Source organism: Pelophylax lessonae, assembly GCF_965119305.1.
Source record: "Pelophylax lessonae genome assembly, chromosome: 8".
NCBI lineage: Eukaryota > Metazoa > Chordata > Amphibia > Anura > Ranidae > Pelophylax > Pelophylax lessonae.
In genome coordinates this window covers 85,519,437-85,535,738 of record NC_138775.1, presented here as the reverse complement: position 1 = coordinate 85,535,738, position 16,302 = coordinate 85,519,437, and the positions used below count along the sequence as shown (strand labels likewise).

General features: G+C 43.3%; 1 protein-coding gene across 1 annotated transcript; it reads left to right on the top strand.

Annotated features, from left to right (window-relative positions):
• The first annotated feature begins 351 nt into the window (after positions 1-351).
• SPCS1 (signal peptidase complex subunit 1) lies at positions 352-15,487 on the top strand. Its single transcript, XM_082264841.1, has 4 exons — positions 352-544; positions 9,948-10,007; positions 15,010-15,096; positions 15,215-15,487. Exons 1-4 carry the CDS (start codon positions 509-511, stop codon positions 15,332-15,334), a joined length of 303 nt encoding a protein of 100 aa, XP_082120967.1. The 5' UTR covers positions 352-508; the 3' UTR covers positions 15,335-15,487.
• Positions 15,488-16,302: the final 815 nt, after the last annotated feature.

Genomic DNA, 16,302 nt, shown 5'->3' with positions numbered 1-16,302 from the left:
ATCACATGACTTCACTAGACACCACATGACCTATCAAAATAGACTGCGTGAAGATTTGGCGGACATCTTAGATGTGGGCAATGGCTTATAACAAAACCTTAAACACGAAGAATTAGATTGCATTCTTGCAACATGTTTATTTTGTCTTATTGAACAACCTTGCTTGGCTGTATTTAGTGCAAACTCTCACAAACATTTGAGCTGTATGCTAAGCTGCAAAGTTTGCCGTGAAGAAACATGGCGGTCTAAGACCTCCTACCCATTTCCCCGGTATTCTACAGCTAATTCTGCAGGGCTAGAGTGGATTTTCACGAAGCGTTAAGTGTTGCTGCCAAAGAAAGCTATACTTGATGTTTGTTACGGTTCATGAGGTCGTTTTTTTTCTAGTTCACTTCAGGCACAATCTGGACACCTATAGGGGTCCTTCGTAGAGCTGACGCTGCTCGGTGGTCTAAGAGCTTCCGGATTGGGACCCGATTGTGTGACAGAGGCCGGAACAGCTGCAACAATGTTGGATATATTCGCCTCCATTCCCACCCAGATGGTAAGCTGAGCCCTGGAGGGGGGTGATGGATGAAGTATGATGGATACTGAATGGATGGAGTATGACATATACATTCATATCTGTGTACACTGAGGATGAACGGAGCCTAAGAATGCTATATACTAAAAAGCACACTCCATGACACCCAAAATCCATCCAGCACTTCCTGTCCCTGTGACCCCCCCTGCAAGAAATCAAGGAAGCAGATGTTATGGGGACACCTAGATGCAGACAGCAATAATCAAATCATCAGTGAATATGTAAACTGCTAATCCAGTTTATTCATTTAGAATTATTATTACAGGTATTTATGTAATGGCAACAGTTGTATGCTGTGCTTTACATGCTGTACATTCCTCAAGCAGGGTCATGAGTCTGAACCCTCCTGAGCTATCCCGCCGGGAAGCTGCCAGGAACGATTCATACCAGAACACTCACATTCTCCTGCAGTCTGGTTTGCACAGGCCCCTCATTTGATTGGGCTGCCAAATGCATGGGAACAAGCAACCATTAGCAAGCACTGCTTTTCAAGACCCTGCAGGGTACTGTGGTTTGGTGGCCAGAAATGCTCTGCATTTGGGGTGCTGTTGATAATGGGCCCCAAGTTTGTTTTTTCAAGGCCATCGCATTTACCCATGCGCAGGAAACCCGCATGGAATGCCCCTTTACTGCACCACGTTCCAGTGTAACCTGGCCCTCAAAGCAAATCTTTGCATACTGTGGCTGCAGGGTGGGGAATGCCTCTGCTGTCTGTGATTGGCTGTCTGCTTTGACAACTTCCTGTAGGAGCCAAGGTCCCTATCTGGCGTGCCGAGGAGCCAGGGTCCCTATCTGGCGTGCCGAGGAGCCAGGGTCCCTATCTGGCGTGCCGAGGAGCCAGGGTCCCTATCTGGCGTGCCGAGGAGTCAGGGTCCCTATCTGGCGAGCCAAGGGCCCTACCTGGCGTGCCTAGGAGCCAAGGGCCCTACCTGGCGTGCCTAGGAGCCAAGGGCCCTACCTGGCGTGCCTAGGAGCCAAGGGCCCTACCTGGCGTGCCTAGGAGCCAAGGGCCCTACCTGGCGTGCCTACAATCTAAATTACTACATTTACTGGGGCCAATATAAACAGGAGACTTATAAATATACCGTCATGTCTTTGGAAAAAAAGCTTAGGGAGAACATGCAAACTCCATGCAGTAGTTGTCCTGACCGGTATCCAAACTGAAGATCCCAGTGCAGCAAGGCAGAAATGCTGACCATTAAGCCACTAACTAGCAGGCAATATACGCACGGCATAGTGCTCATGTCGTGTTACACTGTGTTAGATAGAAGGGTTTTTCTGTTGGGTTAAAGCAGAACTAAATTAAAAATATATATATATATATACAAGCTGGCAGGCTATTTTTTTTTTTTTTTTTTTTTTATATTTCTTTATTAAATTTTCCAGGTAAAAAATTATTTACAACACTCCAATCGCTGGAGAATTTTTTCATATACATTTTACACATATTACCTTTTATCCCTTTTTTTTCCCCCCCTCCCTTCCTTATCCCTCCCCCCCCCCCCCCCGTCTCTTCTTATCATTCGACTCCTATTATTTCTCTGTATTCCCTTGTGTCCTTAAACTCTTGCCACTCATCCCAAATCTCCTCTTCATTCCCCTGTTCTTCCTCCTCCCAGGTCCTCAGCTGCTCCAACTTTCTTATTTTCTCTACTTTTAACAGCCATTCTTTCCTGGAGGGGGCCTCTTCTTTTTGCCAATTAAAGGGAATCAAGCTCTTAGCTGAGTTTAATAAGTGAGGGAGTAATGTTTTTTTATATTGTTTCACTGACATATGGGTTCCATGAAGCATGCATTTCCAAGGATCCAAGGGAATATCTATTTTAGTAATTTTACTTATTAATTCTATAACTTCACTCCAGAATACTTTAATTTTTGGGCACTCCCACCATATATGGGCTATAGTCCCTACCATCTGACATCCCCTCCAGCAAAGTCTTGAACTCTCTACCTGAATTCTTCCCATCTTATCAGGAGTGTTGTACCACCTTGTGATCAATTTATAGTTCATCTCCTCCGTGTTGGTGTCTATCGCGGATTTATGTACTAATTGAAGGCTCTTATCCCACTGTTTGTTGTTACTACACGGGCCGAGGTCTCTTTCCCATTTTTCTTTTAATGTTATTCCTCTCTCTTTTGTTATTGTTAATAGTATTTTATACACATTCGAAATATTGTTTATTATCTTATCTTTAAGACATAATTGCTCAAGAGGGCGGAGGTCGTTTTTATCTCTCAATGGCTGCGGTAGTGACAATGTGAAGTGCTTTAGTTGGATATACCTCCACTCATTTATCTTCCAGTTTTCTTTCCTTTGTTTCAGCTCCGCCAAGGTTATAATTTTCCCCTTCTCTACTATATCCCCTAATTGTGCTTCTCCTTCTTCTATCCATTTACCCAATTCCTTCTCTTCCCCTGGTGCAAAAAATTTTGTGCCCTGTAACGGGATCAGTGGTGAATTGTGTTTCCAATTTTCTTTTTTATGTATATTATCCCAAACCTTAATAGCATGTCTTGTGATTATATGCGTGTTAGTGTCCAGATTTCTAAACCTCTCAGGTATCCATATAACTTTTGCTAGGTGTGTACCACTCATCGTGCTTTCTATTACCACCCAATTTCTATCATTATTTTTTTTTGTCCATTCTATCACCCTTGTGAGTATTGCTGCAAAATAATAATTTTTAAAGTCGGGTAGGGCTAGTCCCCCTTGTCCCTTACCTTTACATAGTGTAGTGTACTTTACCCTTGGCTTTTTGTATTTCCAAATAAAGCGGGATATTAATCTTTTCAGTGTTTTAAAAAATACTTGAGGTAATGAAATCGGAATCATCTGGAATTTATATATAATTTTTGGCAGGATTATCATTTTTATCGTATTTATTCTCCCTATCCAGGAAAAAATTCTCGGAGATAATCTATTTAATTCTGATCTTACTTCATTCAGAAGTTCTAGAAAATTTGTTTTGTAGAGTTTTTCTGGAGTTGGGGTTAATTTTATCCCTAAGTATTTAATCTCATCTTTTCTCCAGTTGAACTGAAATTCTTTTTTTAACATCTCCTCTTCTTGTTTAGGGATATTAATATTTAATATTTCTGATTTTTTTTGATTAATTTTTAAATTGGATAGTTCTCCATATTGTTTCATTATTTTAATTATGTTGGGCAAAGTAATCCTCGGATTACTTATGTAAAGCAGGATATCATCTGCAAAGGCAGATACCTTATGCTCCACTTGTCCCACCTTTATGCCCCCGATGTCCACACTATTTCTAATAGTTGCCAGTAGTGATTCCAAAGATAAGACAAATAACATCGGAGACAAGGGACATCCTTGTCTTGTTCCATTGAGCATTCTAAACGAGTCTGACAAAGTTCCATTGACCTTTACCTTTGCAGTTGGTTGATTATACAAAGTTTTGATCCAGGCTAACATTCTAGGTTTTATTCCCAACTCCACTAGGGTGTTTATCATGAACTCCCAGTCTACCCTGTCAAATGCTTTTTCCGCATCTATTGACAGAAGTAGACTGGGAGCTCTGCTTTTTACCATATGGTCTATCAACAGTATAGTTTTTATCCCATTGTCCCGTCCCTGTCTCCCCGGCATGAATCCTACTTGATCATTGTGTATCCACTCCCCCATTAGGTTCTTCATTCTAGTGGCCAAAATTTTTGTGAATAATTTAGTATCAACATTAAGTAGGGAGATGGGTCTAAAACTAGAACATAGTACCGGGTCTTTTCCCTCTTTCCGTATAACTGTGATTGATGCTGACAGGGCCTCTCTACTCATCTCGTACTGAGTCCCTATTCCGTTTATATATTCTTTAAATCTTGGGATTAAAATGTCCTTAAATTTTTTATAATAACCTATGGTAAACCCATCCGGTCCTGGGCTTTTACCTAGACTCGTTTCTTTAATAGCTCTCTCTATTTCTTGTTCTGAGATTGGTCTTTCTAGAAATGTTAACTTTTCCTCATCTATCTTTGTCAATCCTGCGTCTACAAGGTATTTTTTGATTTTCTCCCTCCTTTCTGTTTCATTCCCCTGTATCTCACCTTTCTTTACTGCATACAGATTTGCGTAGTAGTTTTGGAATTCTTTGGCAGGCTATTTACTACAGACAAACTTGCTATGTTTATTTTGCAATAAAAAAAAAACACTACCTGCTTGCTCATAGTCCTCTCAACAATGTACGCATGCTTAGCTCAGTTTACATCTGGCACACTGCCAGCATGCCAGGATGACTGCCCCCTTTGCATGCATGGGAGTTAATGTCACCCCAAACCAGCCAATCAAGACAGCCAAAGCCTGGTACCCAGACAGTCAGGGAAAAGATGTTGAGGGACCTCGCAGACAATAGACCATTGGAGATAAGGGGGGGTATATGCAGCTTAAAGTGGCTGGTCCCTTTTGCAGATATAGCTATGTAAAACATTAAAAATGGATGTCTATACTGTTTCCAGTAATACACTCTCTCGCACTGCACATGCTCAGTTACTCTCCATTTTTAGGCACTGTGGAATTTGTAGAGGCCAATCTGCTGACAGCCTTAATGTGAAAATAAACGCATCTATCCTTTAAAGCCAAGGACCCTGCTTCTGCTTGGTCTGCAGCTGCTATGATGCAGCATATGTGATCAGTTATGACACCAATCATTTTATAGTTTGACAGTTTGGTTGAGGATTTAATCAATGTTTAGTTCCGCTTTATGAATTACTGCTGTTCAGGGGCTCTGGACTTCAGCAAGAAGAAACAGGAACAATGTTTTTAGCACATTTTCAAGCACGTTTTTTTATGTGTTTTCATACTTTGTGAGTTTTTTGCTGGAAGAGGAGGCAAAACAAAACCCTACAGAAATGCACCAAAAACATGCATTTTTCATACATTTATATACGCTTCCATTGAAGTCTTTGGAACCACAAATGCACGGTCCTATGTGTAAAAAGTCCAGACACTGCAGAAAACTACATAGATGTGAACTGGACCCATATGAAATAATGTGAAATGGATTGTAGCGTGTTTCTTTTCTTCAGCACTAAAAAAACTCTTAGATGCGGACATTCACAGCAAAAACACTTCACACTGGTATAATTGCCTTCTGGCATGCCCCCTCCTCCCCCACAACCTCCATTCTTGCCAAGGTAAAAATGATGTGGACCCTCTCCTGGGATGTACTCATCACATAGTGAAATATGATAGGAGGCATCAGTTTCCACAAAGCAGCTCTAGGAGGGTAGACGTGGCAGTACAATATCAAGGGCTGGCTGCCTGAACCAGGTTCAAATGATTAAGGGCTCTTTCACACGGGCGGTCCGATCAGATCCGCCTGTCAGTTTTTTAGACGGATCTGATCGGATCCTCCATGCAGCTCTATGGGGCAGCGGATGTCAGCGGAGACACCTCCGCTGCCATCCGTATCCGATCCTGTCCGTGAAATCTGGACAGCTCTGGAGCGAGCCCGCACTAGTGCGGAATGCCGGCGGGGGATCCATGGAAGAGGAGGATTGCACAGAGCAGGTAAGTATAACACATTTATTATATTATAAAAAAGAAGCAAAGGTTTAATGTTACTTTAGGAGTGGATGATGGCAGCAGGAGACCCGACGTGTGGCCTATGTTTGGCAGATCGCAGCAGATCAGCATTGGATTCGCTGGTCATGTGAGTATGAATCTACCCCAGCAAAAAAGATGGGAGGAACTAAAAAAAAAAAATCACACACAGGGGTTGACATTCCTCTTTAAAATGGAGCTCCACCCAAAAGGGGAAGCTCTGCTTGTTTGCTCCCCCCCCCACAATTGGCACCTTTTGGGGGGGGCTAAGTACCTGTTTTTGACAGGTACCCGTCCCCACTTCTGGGTGACCTCACCGTGGCCCCCCTCCTCCTTCCCCCCGCCACTGGGCTATTCACAGTGCACAGTGCGCTTGGCGTATGCACAGTAGGAAACCAGCTGTGAAGCCGCAAGGCTTCACTACCGGGTTCCCTTACAAGAAATTGGGGCTGCAGCACCTGAGAGCCGATTGAAAATTTGCCTGAGGTGTCGACATTGTGGGAGCCCTTGACAGGTAAGTGTCCTAATATTAAAAGTCAGCAGCTACAGTATTTGTAGCTGCTGACTTTGAATTTTTTGATGTGGGGGTTTGAGCTTCACTTTAAGGTGTGTTGCCAGCCCATTCAAAGTGACTACTTAAATGCAGCAAACCCTGCGAAACACAAGGATTTCGCTCTCTAAGGGTTTACACTAGCAACAAAGACTGATGCTAGTCTGAAAAGCGATTCCCACATTTAGATCTGGCATTTGGCTGGTGGTGAGGAGGCAGTGTGTCCTCGCTGCCTATTTTACCCTTCTAAATGCCAAACTACCATTGCATGCGGTTGTGGAGTAGTTGCACTGCTGCCCCATTCACTCAAATGGATTGTGTTCACCTGGCCTTAAGGCCCTCCAAACACATCAGGGGATATTTTTCCATCCACAAAGCTAAGTGGGACTTTAAGGGCTCTTTCACACGGGTGCTCCGTATGTCCTTATTTCATCCCATTTTTTTGCGGGTGATATACGGACATAATGCATGTCAATGGGATTGCGGATGACCATCCGCTGACATCCGATTTTCGTCCTTTCAGTTCTGTTCCGTTTTTTGGAACGGAACAGAACCCTATTTTTCTGCCGTTTAAAGAACGGAACGGATGCAAAATCGGATGTCAGCGGTGTCATCCGCTAACATCCGCAATCCCAATAGACATACATTATGTCCGTATATCATCCGCGAACGGATGGGATGATATGCGGACATACGGAGCAGATGACACAAGTGTCGTCATCCGTGTCCATGAAAAAAATAAGTGCCGCAGCGGAATAAAAAATCGGAGCGGCCACGTGAAAGAGCCCAAATACTGCAGAATTTCAGCTAGCTGACTTAATAATGTGCTGTTAATAATCACTGAAAAGCAGGATCTGGGGTTACATACAGCTGAATGACTCAGTGGAGAGAAGTAATCTCCTCCTAGCAGAGGCAATGTAGGAATGGTAAGGGGGGTATGGCTGCAGGGAGATCAGTTAATACTGGGGAGTAGTCCTTTTCTTTGTGCTTTTTGGGCACAGTTTTCAGATCGCAGTTACTCTTTAATATGGTGCTGGAAATATTCCATAGGAATTTTGGTGCCTGTTGACTCATTACCAATATGGGTAGTGTTTATGAGCAAATGCAATATCCTGCATTCCATTTGTAATTGAAATTAGTTGGTGCATTGACCTACAGTTGGCCTCCCTCTAGGCAGCGTCAACCCCCTTTGGATTCAAACAAAAGCCAGTCAACAAAGACCCTTCCAATCTTCCCCTGATCTATGGCACATTACAGAATGGACCCCAGGATTCATACTCTGCCATATTTTAGCAAATCAGTCAGGAGTCTTCTAATTCGTTCTTGTCTATTTATCCAGTTTTGGTGATCCTGTGCCCACTGTTGGATCGTGGTAGAGGTGTGGATCCCATCAAGATTGACTGCTTCTATAGTCTATTGCGTTCAAGGTTTTACATGTTGTCCACTCACAGATATCTATCTGCACACTATTGTTACAATGATTTTTTTTATTAGTGCTGTTTAAGGGTACTTTCACACCGCTCTGTAGCAAAATCGCAGTAAAAATTTTTTTTTTTTTTTGCTGTGCGTTTCCGGTGCAGTTTTGGGCTGCCTGCACTTGTAAAAAAAATGGACTTGACTCAAAAGTGCCAAATGGCAGTGTGTTTTCTACTACAATTTTGCCACGATTTCCATTCATTTCAGTTGGAAGCTGCATTTCTGGTGCGGTTTTAAATGATGCAGCATTCAAGACTTTTCAAAAAGCACTGCATCTGTGGTGGTGTTAAAAGTCCTCTAGGATTTAAAGGGAAACTTTTTCTTGCAAGAAAAAAACACCGAACAGACATATCGGTGGGAAAATGCCTTTGGGCTTGTTACTGGCTTGTTACTGTTTGCTAGATGTTTTTTTTTTTTTTTTTTTGTTACATTTTTTGTAAGCAATTTCTGAGATGCTGCAACCACGGGCACCCAACAATCATCACAGTTATACCTCGTACACACGCAACGATTATGGGCCGACCGAATGGTCGACTTTTGTCCAGTGTTGTTGTGTTGGTTGAAATGTGCTCTAGACTGCACACAAATTTTCTCGGCCAACAAAAACCAATTTCAGAAGTGATGTCATGTGCTGGTTTACTTTCTGTGTGTTTTTTCTTTGAGCATGCCCAGTCTTGCTCATCAGATTTTTGTCTGCCGAAATCTGTACTGACTGACGGAAAATCGGCCGTTGTGTTGACGGCCAACAAAAATTTTATAGCCTGCACACCAGATTTTTTTCGGCCGAAAAGTCGCAGTCGGTTGTCGAAGGCATCATACTAACAAGCCGAAAATCAGACGTTGGCCGAAAATTTACGGCCAACTATCGATGCGTGTGTACGAGGCATTAGGCCGGCTATACACAGAGCTAATTTTTTGTCTTGGAACCATGGGTTGCAGAAAAGAAATTCACTTGATTCCCACATCAATACAGTGTTGACAGGGGAATCCCTCCCACCGAGCCATTGTATTCTGAAGACAGTGATTATTGCTGTTGCTAGCAATAGCAGCCGCTAGCGAAAATCGTATGTAAAATCTGGCAAGCTGGTTGCACCCAAGTTGATCGATCAACTTGGTACATTCAGCCTGCCTATGCATAGTTGGAATCTTGGCCGGTTCCTCCTGAACTGGCCGAGTTTCGAACCCACTTTGTCTTGCCTTAGGCTGGGTTCACATATAAAGGTGAATTCAATGTATTTTTAACCGCATCCAATTCGCATAACACGTGAGTGTGACCAGCTTTCAATGGAGCCGGTTCACACATGTCCGAGGGCTGTGGTGCATTTTGGGTTCGGTTCATGTTCAATTTCAGGGCAAAATTTGCACTTGAACCGGTGAACAGAAATGCACAGGACTGCAAACCACAACCGCAAATATGCGAACCCAGCCTTAGTTACGCATTTACGCATCCCCCCCCCCCCCCCATTGTAAGGTTAGGAAAAATGACAAATTACCCTCTTAGCCATACCAGAATGCCTTATGTATTGGATACAGCCACATGAATAATAAAGTGGGCATTAGCGTAGTCTATTCAAAAAGGATTTGTCATAAAACAGAACATATGTGTGTGTAGGCTCGGATGGTAACAGCCGGACTCTAATTTGTACGATATACAACCTTTTAGGGAACAATATCATTTACTTATCTTTTTCAGAATAAAGGTGCTTCTCTTCTGGACAGGTTGCATGATGATTTTGACATGTATATCTATGTTTGACTTGTATACATTTTATTTTTTGTAGGATTACAAGGGCCAAAAACTTGCAGAGCAGATCTTCCAAGGAGTCATTCTCTTTTCAGCAGTAAGTAAATAACTTCCTACTTTAAAATTTGTGTGCATTATTTAATCTGTCTGCAGGCATTTTCAGAAACAAAATATACTGAAAATCAATACAAGGGATATAACTTAGTCAGTAGGATGGGTCCCTTGTGCTAATTCCTCTTCTGTTTGTAGAAATCACCTTCCGTCCACACTCTCCCCCACTGCCTTTAGTCCTCTGATGCAGCGGAGATTAATACAACTAAGGGGCTGGTACAGACTTTCATCAAGAGAGCCTGACTATGACTGCGCTTTCAGCCTAGCTGATCCATTCATAGAAGCCATCCTACAGCTACCATGAATAAAAAAGGATCTAAGATTGGAGTCGGCAAACTTATCAATCATCTTTCCATCCTCTATTCGTAGATTGTGTTTGTTTCATAGAAGCTGTAGTACAGCTTCCTTAAATGGTACAGCTTGGCAGAAAGGACAGGCATAGTTTGGCTATCCTGATGAAAGCCTGTGACAGTCCTTCAGTTGTATTAAATCCAGCTGTTCCTGAAGGTAGGGGAGGCATGCAAATGGGAAGTATTTAGGTTTGACCTCATATTATATGTTTTTGATAAATCTAAAGGAAACTTGTACAAGAACATGGTATAACTAGACATTAAGCCCGTTAAATGAATGGGCGCTAGAACATATGTGGTCAAACATTTGTAAAAACAGACTTGTTCCAGTAAGGCGTACTTTGCTACTAAAGTCAGTTTGCTTATAAATGTCCCTATAATAGCGCGTCTATGTTCTGCGTTTTTTTTTTTTTTTTTACAGTAATGCACTTACAGTTGTAGATTTCAATCAGGCAATGTCCCTTTAACAGCGTTTCTACAGTCGCAGATTTGCTTTGCTGAGTGACAGGTTTTTCCTCTGTTTAAATGATCCTTTTCCTGACAGCAACAGCTTTTTTCCTTAAAAATTATTCATGGCTCTATTTGCTTTTTTCACCATAATAATTACAGTCAAAGGGTTTGCCCAAGTATAAGTTTCCTCATGCAATTCCAAGTATAAGTTTACTTATACAATGTCCTTTTTAATATCTTTAAGTCTCTCCCTCATCAGCCTCCTTGTCGGACCTGTCACGCATTGTGCACTGCGTCCCTGTTGCTCTAGCAACCTCGGGGACATGCACAGTTCTTACTGAGCCACTCTCCCTTGTAACGTTTTTTTTTTAAAATAACGTGAGAGCCGCATGACTTTGTCAGCTCTGCGTCCCTGTTGCCCTAGCAACGTCGGGGACACACGCAGAGCTGACCGAGCGGCTCTCGCTTGACATTGCTCGCCCGCCGCTTAGTAATTCCACACGAGCGTGCACCCGCCACGTGCCCACGCACACCCACCGTTTCAACAGTTTCGCCCGGCCGCCCGAAGTCTCTACGCTCCAAGTCCCAACGGCTGTCCATGGGGCACATGCGCAGTAGCGCAATCCCACGGACACAGGGACTGGACGCAGAGACACTTGTACTTTATTACAAAGGATGCCTGGCAAGCCTTAGACTTTATTTCTGTTCTTCTCTCCTTTTGATTAAATAAACCAGACTACCATCAGCACAACAACTTACTACCACTGCTCAAGGCACACCGGAAGTGATGACTTAGCACTCTAAAGGGACACAAGTCACTCTTTTTTTTTTTTGCACCCCCTGAAATTCCATCTTGCATCCCCTAGCAGTATAATCCACAAATGGAGCTCAGGTAAAATCACAGCCTGACCCCAGGAGACGTGGTAAGCCCACCCACTCCCTGTAAAAAATAGTTATCCTAGGCAGCCAGTACTCACAAGAAGGGGGCTCATGCCCACTGCTTGCATTTAAAAACACATTTAAGGATCTGTTAATAAAGAGCTGCATTCGTCTGTGTCTTTTATATCTGCCTGGTGTTGAGCTTAGCAGTACATCTTTGCTTTGCCCAAGTAAGGCAAAGTAACAAGTTTACTACAGACCTTCACAAACACATATACTTTGCCTTCCTTATGCTCCCATGCCGTTCGTTTCAGACATCGAGAGTAAAAGAAGAGTCCTTTGTAAGTTACAAGTCACTGGAGTTGTAGCTTACATGTCAATTGACTTCCTGTGTGACAGAGCTGATTGGCCCCGTGGTGTCACTTGGTGTGAGTCACATGCTCCTCTATATAAGGGTATTTCCATAAATGTGCGCAGCCTATTGCATTAGGGTGTGCACACAAATGTTTTAAAACATTAATTGGTGTCAGAGCAGTGGATTTTGTCAGTAGGGCAGTGGAGTTCTCAGTAGGGCAGTGGACGGTGTCAGTACTTTTTTATTTTTATTATTTCATTCTTTATTATTTTTTACAACTTTTTTAGGGCTTTGGTGAAATATCAGCAGGGGGAATCTGTGCCGCACAGGGAGATTAGGGGTGTGCCCAGGCACACCCGGCACACCCCCTGTGCACGCCTATGGGTATTTCTGGGTAGTATGGAGTATCTAATTTTTCTCTAAAACTGAATGAAGTTGGGGGGAGCATAGGAATAGTAAGCATATATTGTTACAGAGGAGGGGGTATAATGCAAGTTTGGTGCTTGTCTTAAGCAAGCACCTAGAAGTTTTGATATATTTGTTTATTTCAAATATCCTTCAGGTCACTAAAGGAATTCTGTAAGCAAATATCTATTCAGCTCTGCTATGACAGTCCTCCTCCCTTCTGCATCATCAGTGGGACTGCACATCATAATGAATGACCAGTGGATGATGTACAGGGGGGATTGGGGAAGAGGCTGGAGCTTGAGGTAGCAAATTAATTTTAACTTAATCTATTATTTATATTGGCTTTCTCCAGATTAGAGAAGGGTGTGAAATACTGTAATTTTTAATTGCTTAACAAACAGTATATGAATAACACTAATGTATGCGGTGGTCTTCGAATCCCTTAAATAGCTGGTACACATAATGCATGAATACTTTACAGTCCAAAAACCACACTAGGCAGCTGCAGCTCTTAGAAATTCCACCAGGTGTTGCTCTTTTGTGTTTTCATTTTAATTGCTGCCTGTGTCCCATTGGGAAGATTTTTCCTCCTTTCCTGTTGAGTGACTGAAACAGGAAGTGTACTTGTAGGCATTAAAGAAAACGGGCCTTAAGAAAAATATGAAGGCGGTCACTGCAGACCCAATTCTAGGACTATTTGCCTGGTGATCATGGTTTTCCTCCCAGGTCAATATTTTGAGTTACTAACCCAGAACAAGCAATCAGCAGCTGAAGTCAGAACTCTTCATTTGCATGCTTGTTGCAGGTCAGAAACTACTAGTATTAATGCTATTATAATTCTGATTATGTCAGAATTTCTGTGTTAAAAGCGGACATTGTTTTGCATGGAAATGTATCCACTTAAATATAACATAAATAACTTAAATCTGTCCAAACAAGAGTCTAGTAGACATCCCGGGTATGAAAAAGTTTGAAACACGAAATCATAAATTATAATGTAATAATAATTTCATTAAATTCTTCATTGTTTTCGAAGTGGAGATATTTTATTATGAGGGAGAATCTGTACTCGGGGGTGCTGCCTGATCTGTACCACAGTCAATAGAGCACCAAGTCCGCACATCGCTGAGCTCAGTCGCAGAATCGTCATTGTTGTCACTTTTAGTACCTGATGACGAATTTTCCCACAAATCGCTATCGCTCAGTTCTTCAAATAATTCCGATACACCGTCGCTGTTTTCCACTTCGTCCAAAAGCGTTTTTGAGCTAAAAGAACGCTTTTTGGACGCCATGGACGTTATCAATTTCCAGGCACAAAGTACCGCAAAAAGTACAGGCAGGGCACTGGAATAGGCTCTAGGTGAAATGGCATGATACAAAGTTATAATCCTAACACATTACACTGTATCATGTCATTTTTTTTTTTCTTTGAATCTCCCGGTATCACCACCACCCCTGCGACGTGGCGCTTGCAGGGAAGGGAACCGGAAGAAGGTGACGGCATTGGCCGAGCACAGAGCAAAAGGACAAGGAAGGCTGGGGAGGATGGCGGGGGATCGCAGGGGAAGGTGAGTATCATTCTGGGGTAATCCCAAGTGTGGCTCGGGGTTACCCCTTTTGGTACTGAAAATTAACCCCGAGCCACACACGGGAATACCGCTAGGAAGGTTAAAGCAGCATGGCACAGAGCAGTAGCATTTTCAGTCAGCAATGGCAGAATATGTGTTTCTCTCAGCTTAGGTTTCCCTTTAACCAGTGTTCACTGAATGGTGGACCATGGTTTGGACCCGGACCCAGTGACAGTCCTGTCAGGGCTGCGGCTGTGTCACTAAACCTGGGTGTTCTCTCTCGGGTCTCCCAGTTGGCGTTATCATCATCACAGCAGGCAGAGGTAGGAAGAGCTGCTTATCGGTACAAAGAATGGGAGTATTTTCATATTAACAAGCCAGTGATCACCTGCTTGGTAACATAAGTTGGACAGCTCCTGCCCTCAGCCCTGATCTGCAGCACCTCTTACCCCTGCCTACTGTAAGCGTGATAGCGGCAAGCGGCTGAGAAACCCGAGAGAAAACACCCAGCTATTATGTCCCTCTGCCCTGGTAGGACTATGCATGGGAGGCTGCAAATTAAAGAGGGATTGTGATGTAAAGAAGGAGGGGAGCTATGCAATGGGCACTGTGATGTGTGAAGAGGCAATGTGATATTTGAAGGGGAACTGAGGACACTGTTGGATTGCTTTAAGTGGGGGACTATGACATAAAGGGGCACTATGGACACTGATGTAAAGGGATGGGGGGCTGCTGTGTTGTGAAGCGGAGGATTGAGGACCAGTAAGTGAAGGGTAGGCTGAAGACACTGAGGTACAGGGGGACTGTGATGTAAAAAGGGGGCTGTGAAGTGCTAACATGAGATTTGGACCTTTGCCGGAAGAAAGCTTTACCAACTGGACCTCTGTAAATTTTAATTCAAGACGCCGGCTTTAAATGATAGCCATGTGAGGTAAAGATTGACAGGATTGACTTAATTAGCAATGATGTTTCTTCCAGGTTGTCGGCTTCATCTATGGCTATGTGATTGAACAGTTTGGCTGGACAGTATACATAGTGATTGCTGGCTTTGCTGTGTCTTGCTTGGTATGTTTATTTTTTTATCTTTACTCTTTATTTTACTATCCAAACCTGCCTTTTTTGAAGGGTAGTAAGATTTTTAAATAAAGTGACAGATGAACATATTTCTCTCTCTAAATTGCAGTTAACGCTTCCTCCATGGCCAATGTATCGTTGCCATCCACTAAAATGGCTTCCTGTCCAGGACATTGCTACAGATGACAAGAAACAGCAGCAAGACAAAAAATCCAAAAAGCACAAGTAATTTTAATGCTTGAGGGCCCAACCACCAAGTCACATGACCATCAGTGAAAAATGGACTTGAACTGATATTCTTTCTGCTAAGCAGAAAATTGTACTGATAGAGATTGTTACGGTATTGTATAAACGTCCAATAAAATGGCCATGCTGTTGTTTATGTTTTGTCTCACTTTCTTTTTGCTATGTTATGCTTTTTTATCTTGGTTAAAATAAAGCTTATTTGCAGTCAGAAAAAAAAAACGTATTTTCTTTCGTTCATTGACTGACACAGCTCCTGATCTTCATAACCATTGGGTTATCCTGCCCCCTTCAGGAGTAGGACACTAAGCAGAAAAATAATCTGGCTACACCTATTGGGCAGTCCCGGGGGGTATACTCCCTCTACCTGCTATAGGTACTCAGTTTTCTGCCTAGTCAGAAGTAAGGACCTAGTTCCTTGCTGGGATCTCTGGTCCTGGCAATTTTTTTCTTTTTAGATAGAAACTTTTTTCTCCTGGATTTCTCCTGTGAGATCTACAATCAACTGCCGGACTGGGCGACGGGCTAGATAACCTAGGTCCAGTGGTTACCCCAGTCTGGCCGGCGAACATGCGCAGACCTCAGCTCCGCGCAAGGTCGGCCGCAACATAGCACCGCTAGACGGGGGCTGGCCTGCGAGTTAAATGCCTTGCGAGGTCGCATATGACCAGGTCTCGACCAGAGTCACAGCTCCCCTCCCATTTTGATGGAGAGGGGTTCTGTAAGGAGCAGTGCCCACCCGGTTCCTGGTATGGTGAGTAGCTGTCCCCCCCCCTCCCCCCTGGAGAGTTTGGGGTGGACATGGGCCCCTCCTTGGAACATTCGGACCCCCAAGTTTCCCCTCCTTCCCGTACGGCACCCCCCTTTTCATCTGTATCCCATCCTACCCCTGTCCACTTATGCTGGGGCTGTTTGGGTGGTCTGATCCACTTCCTGGGATTGGGGGCAGGGCGC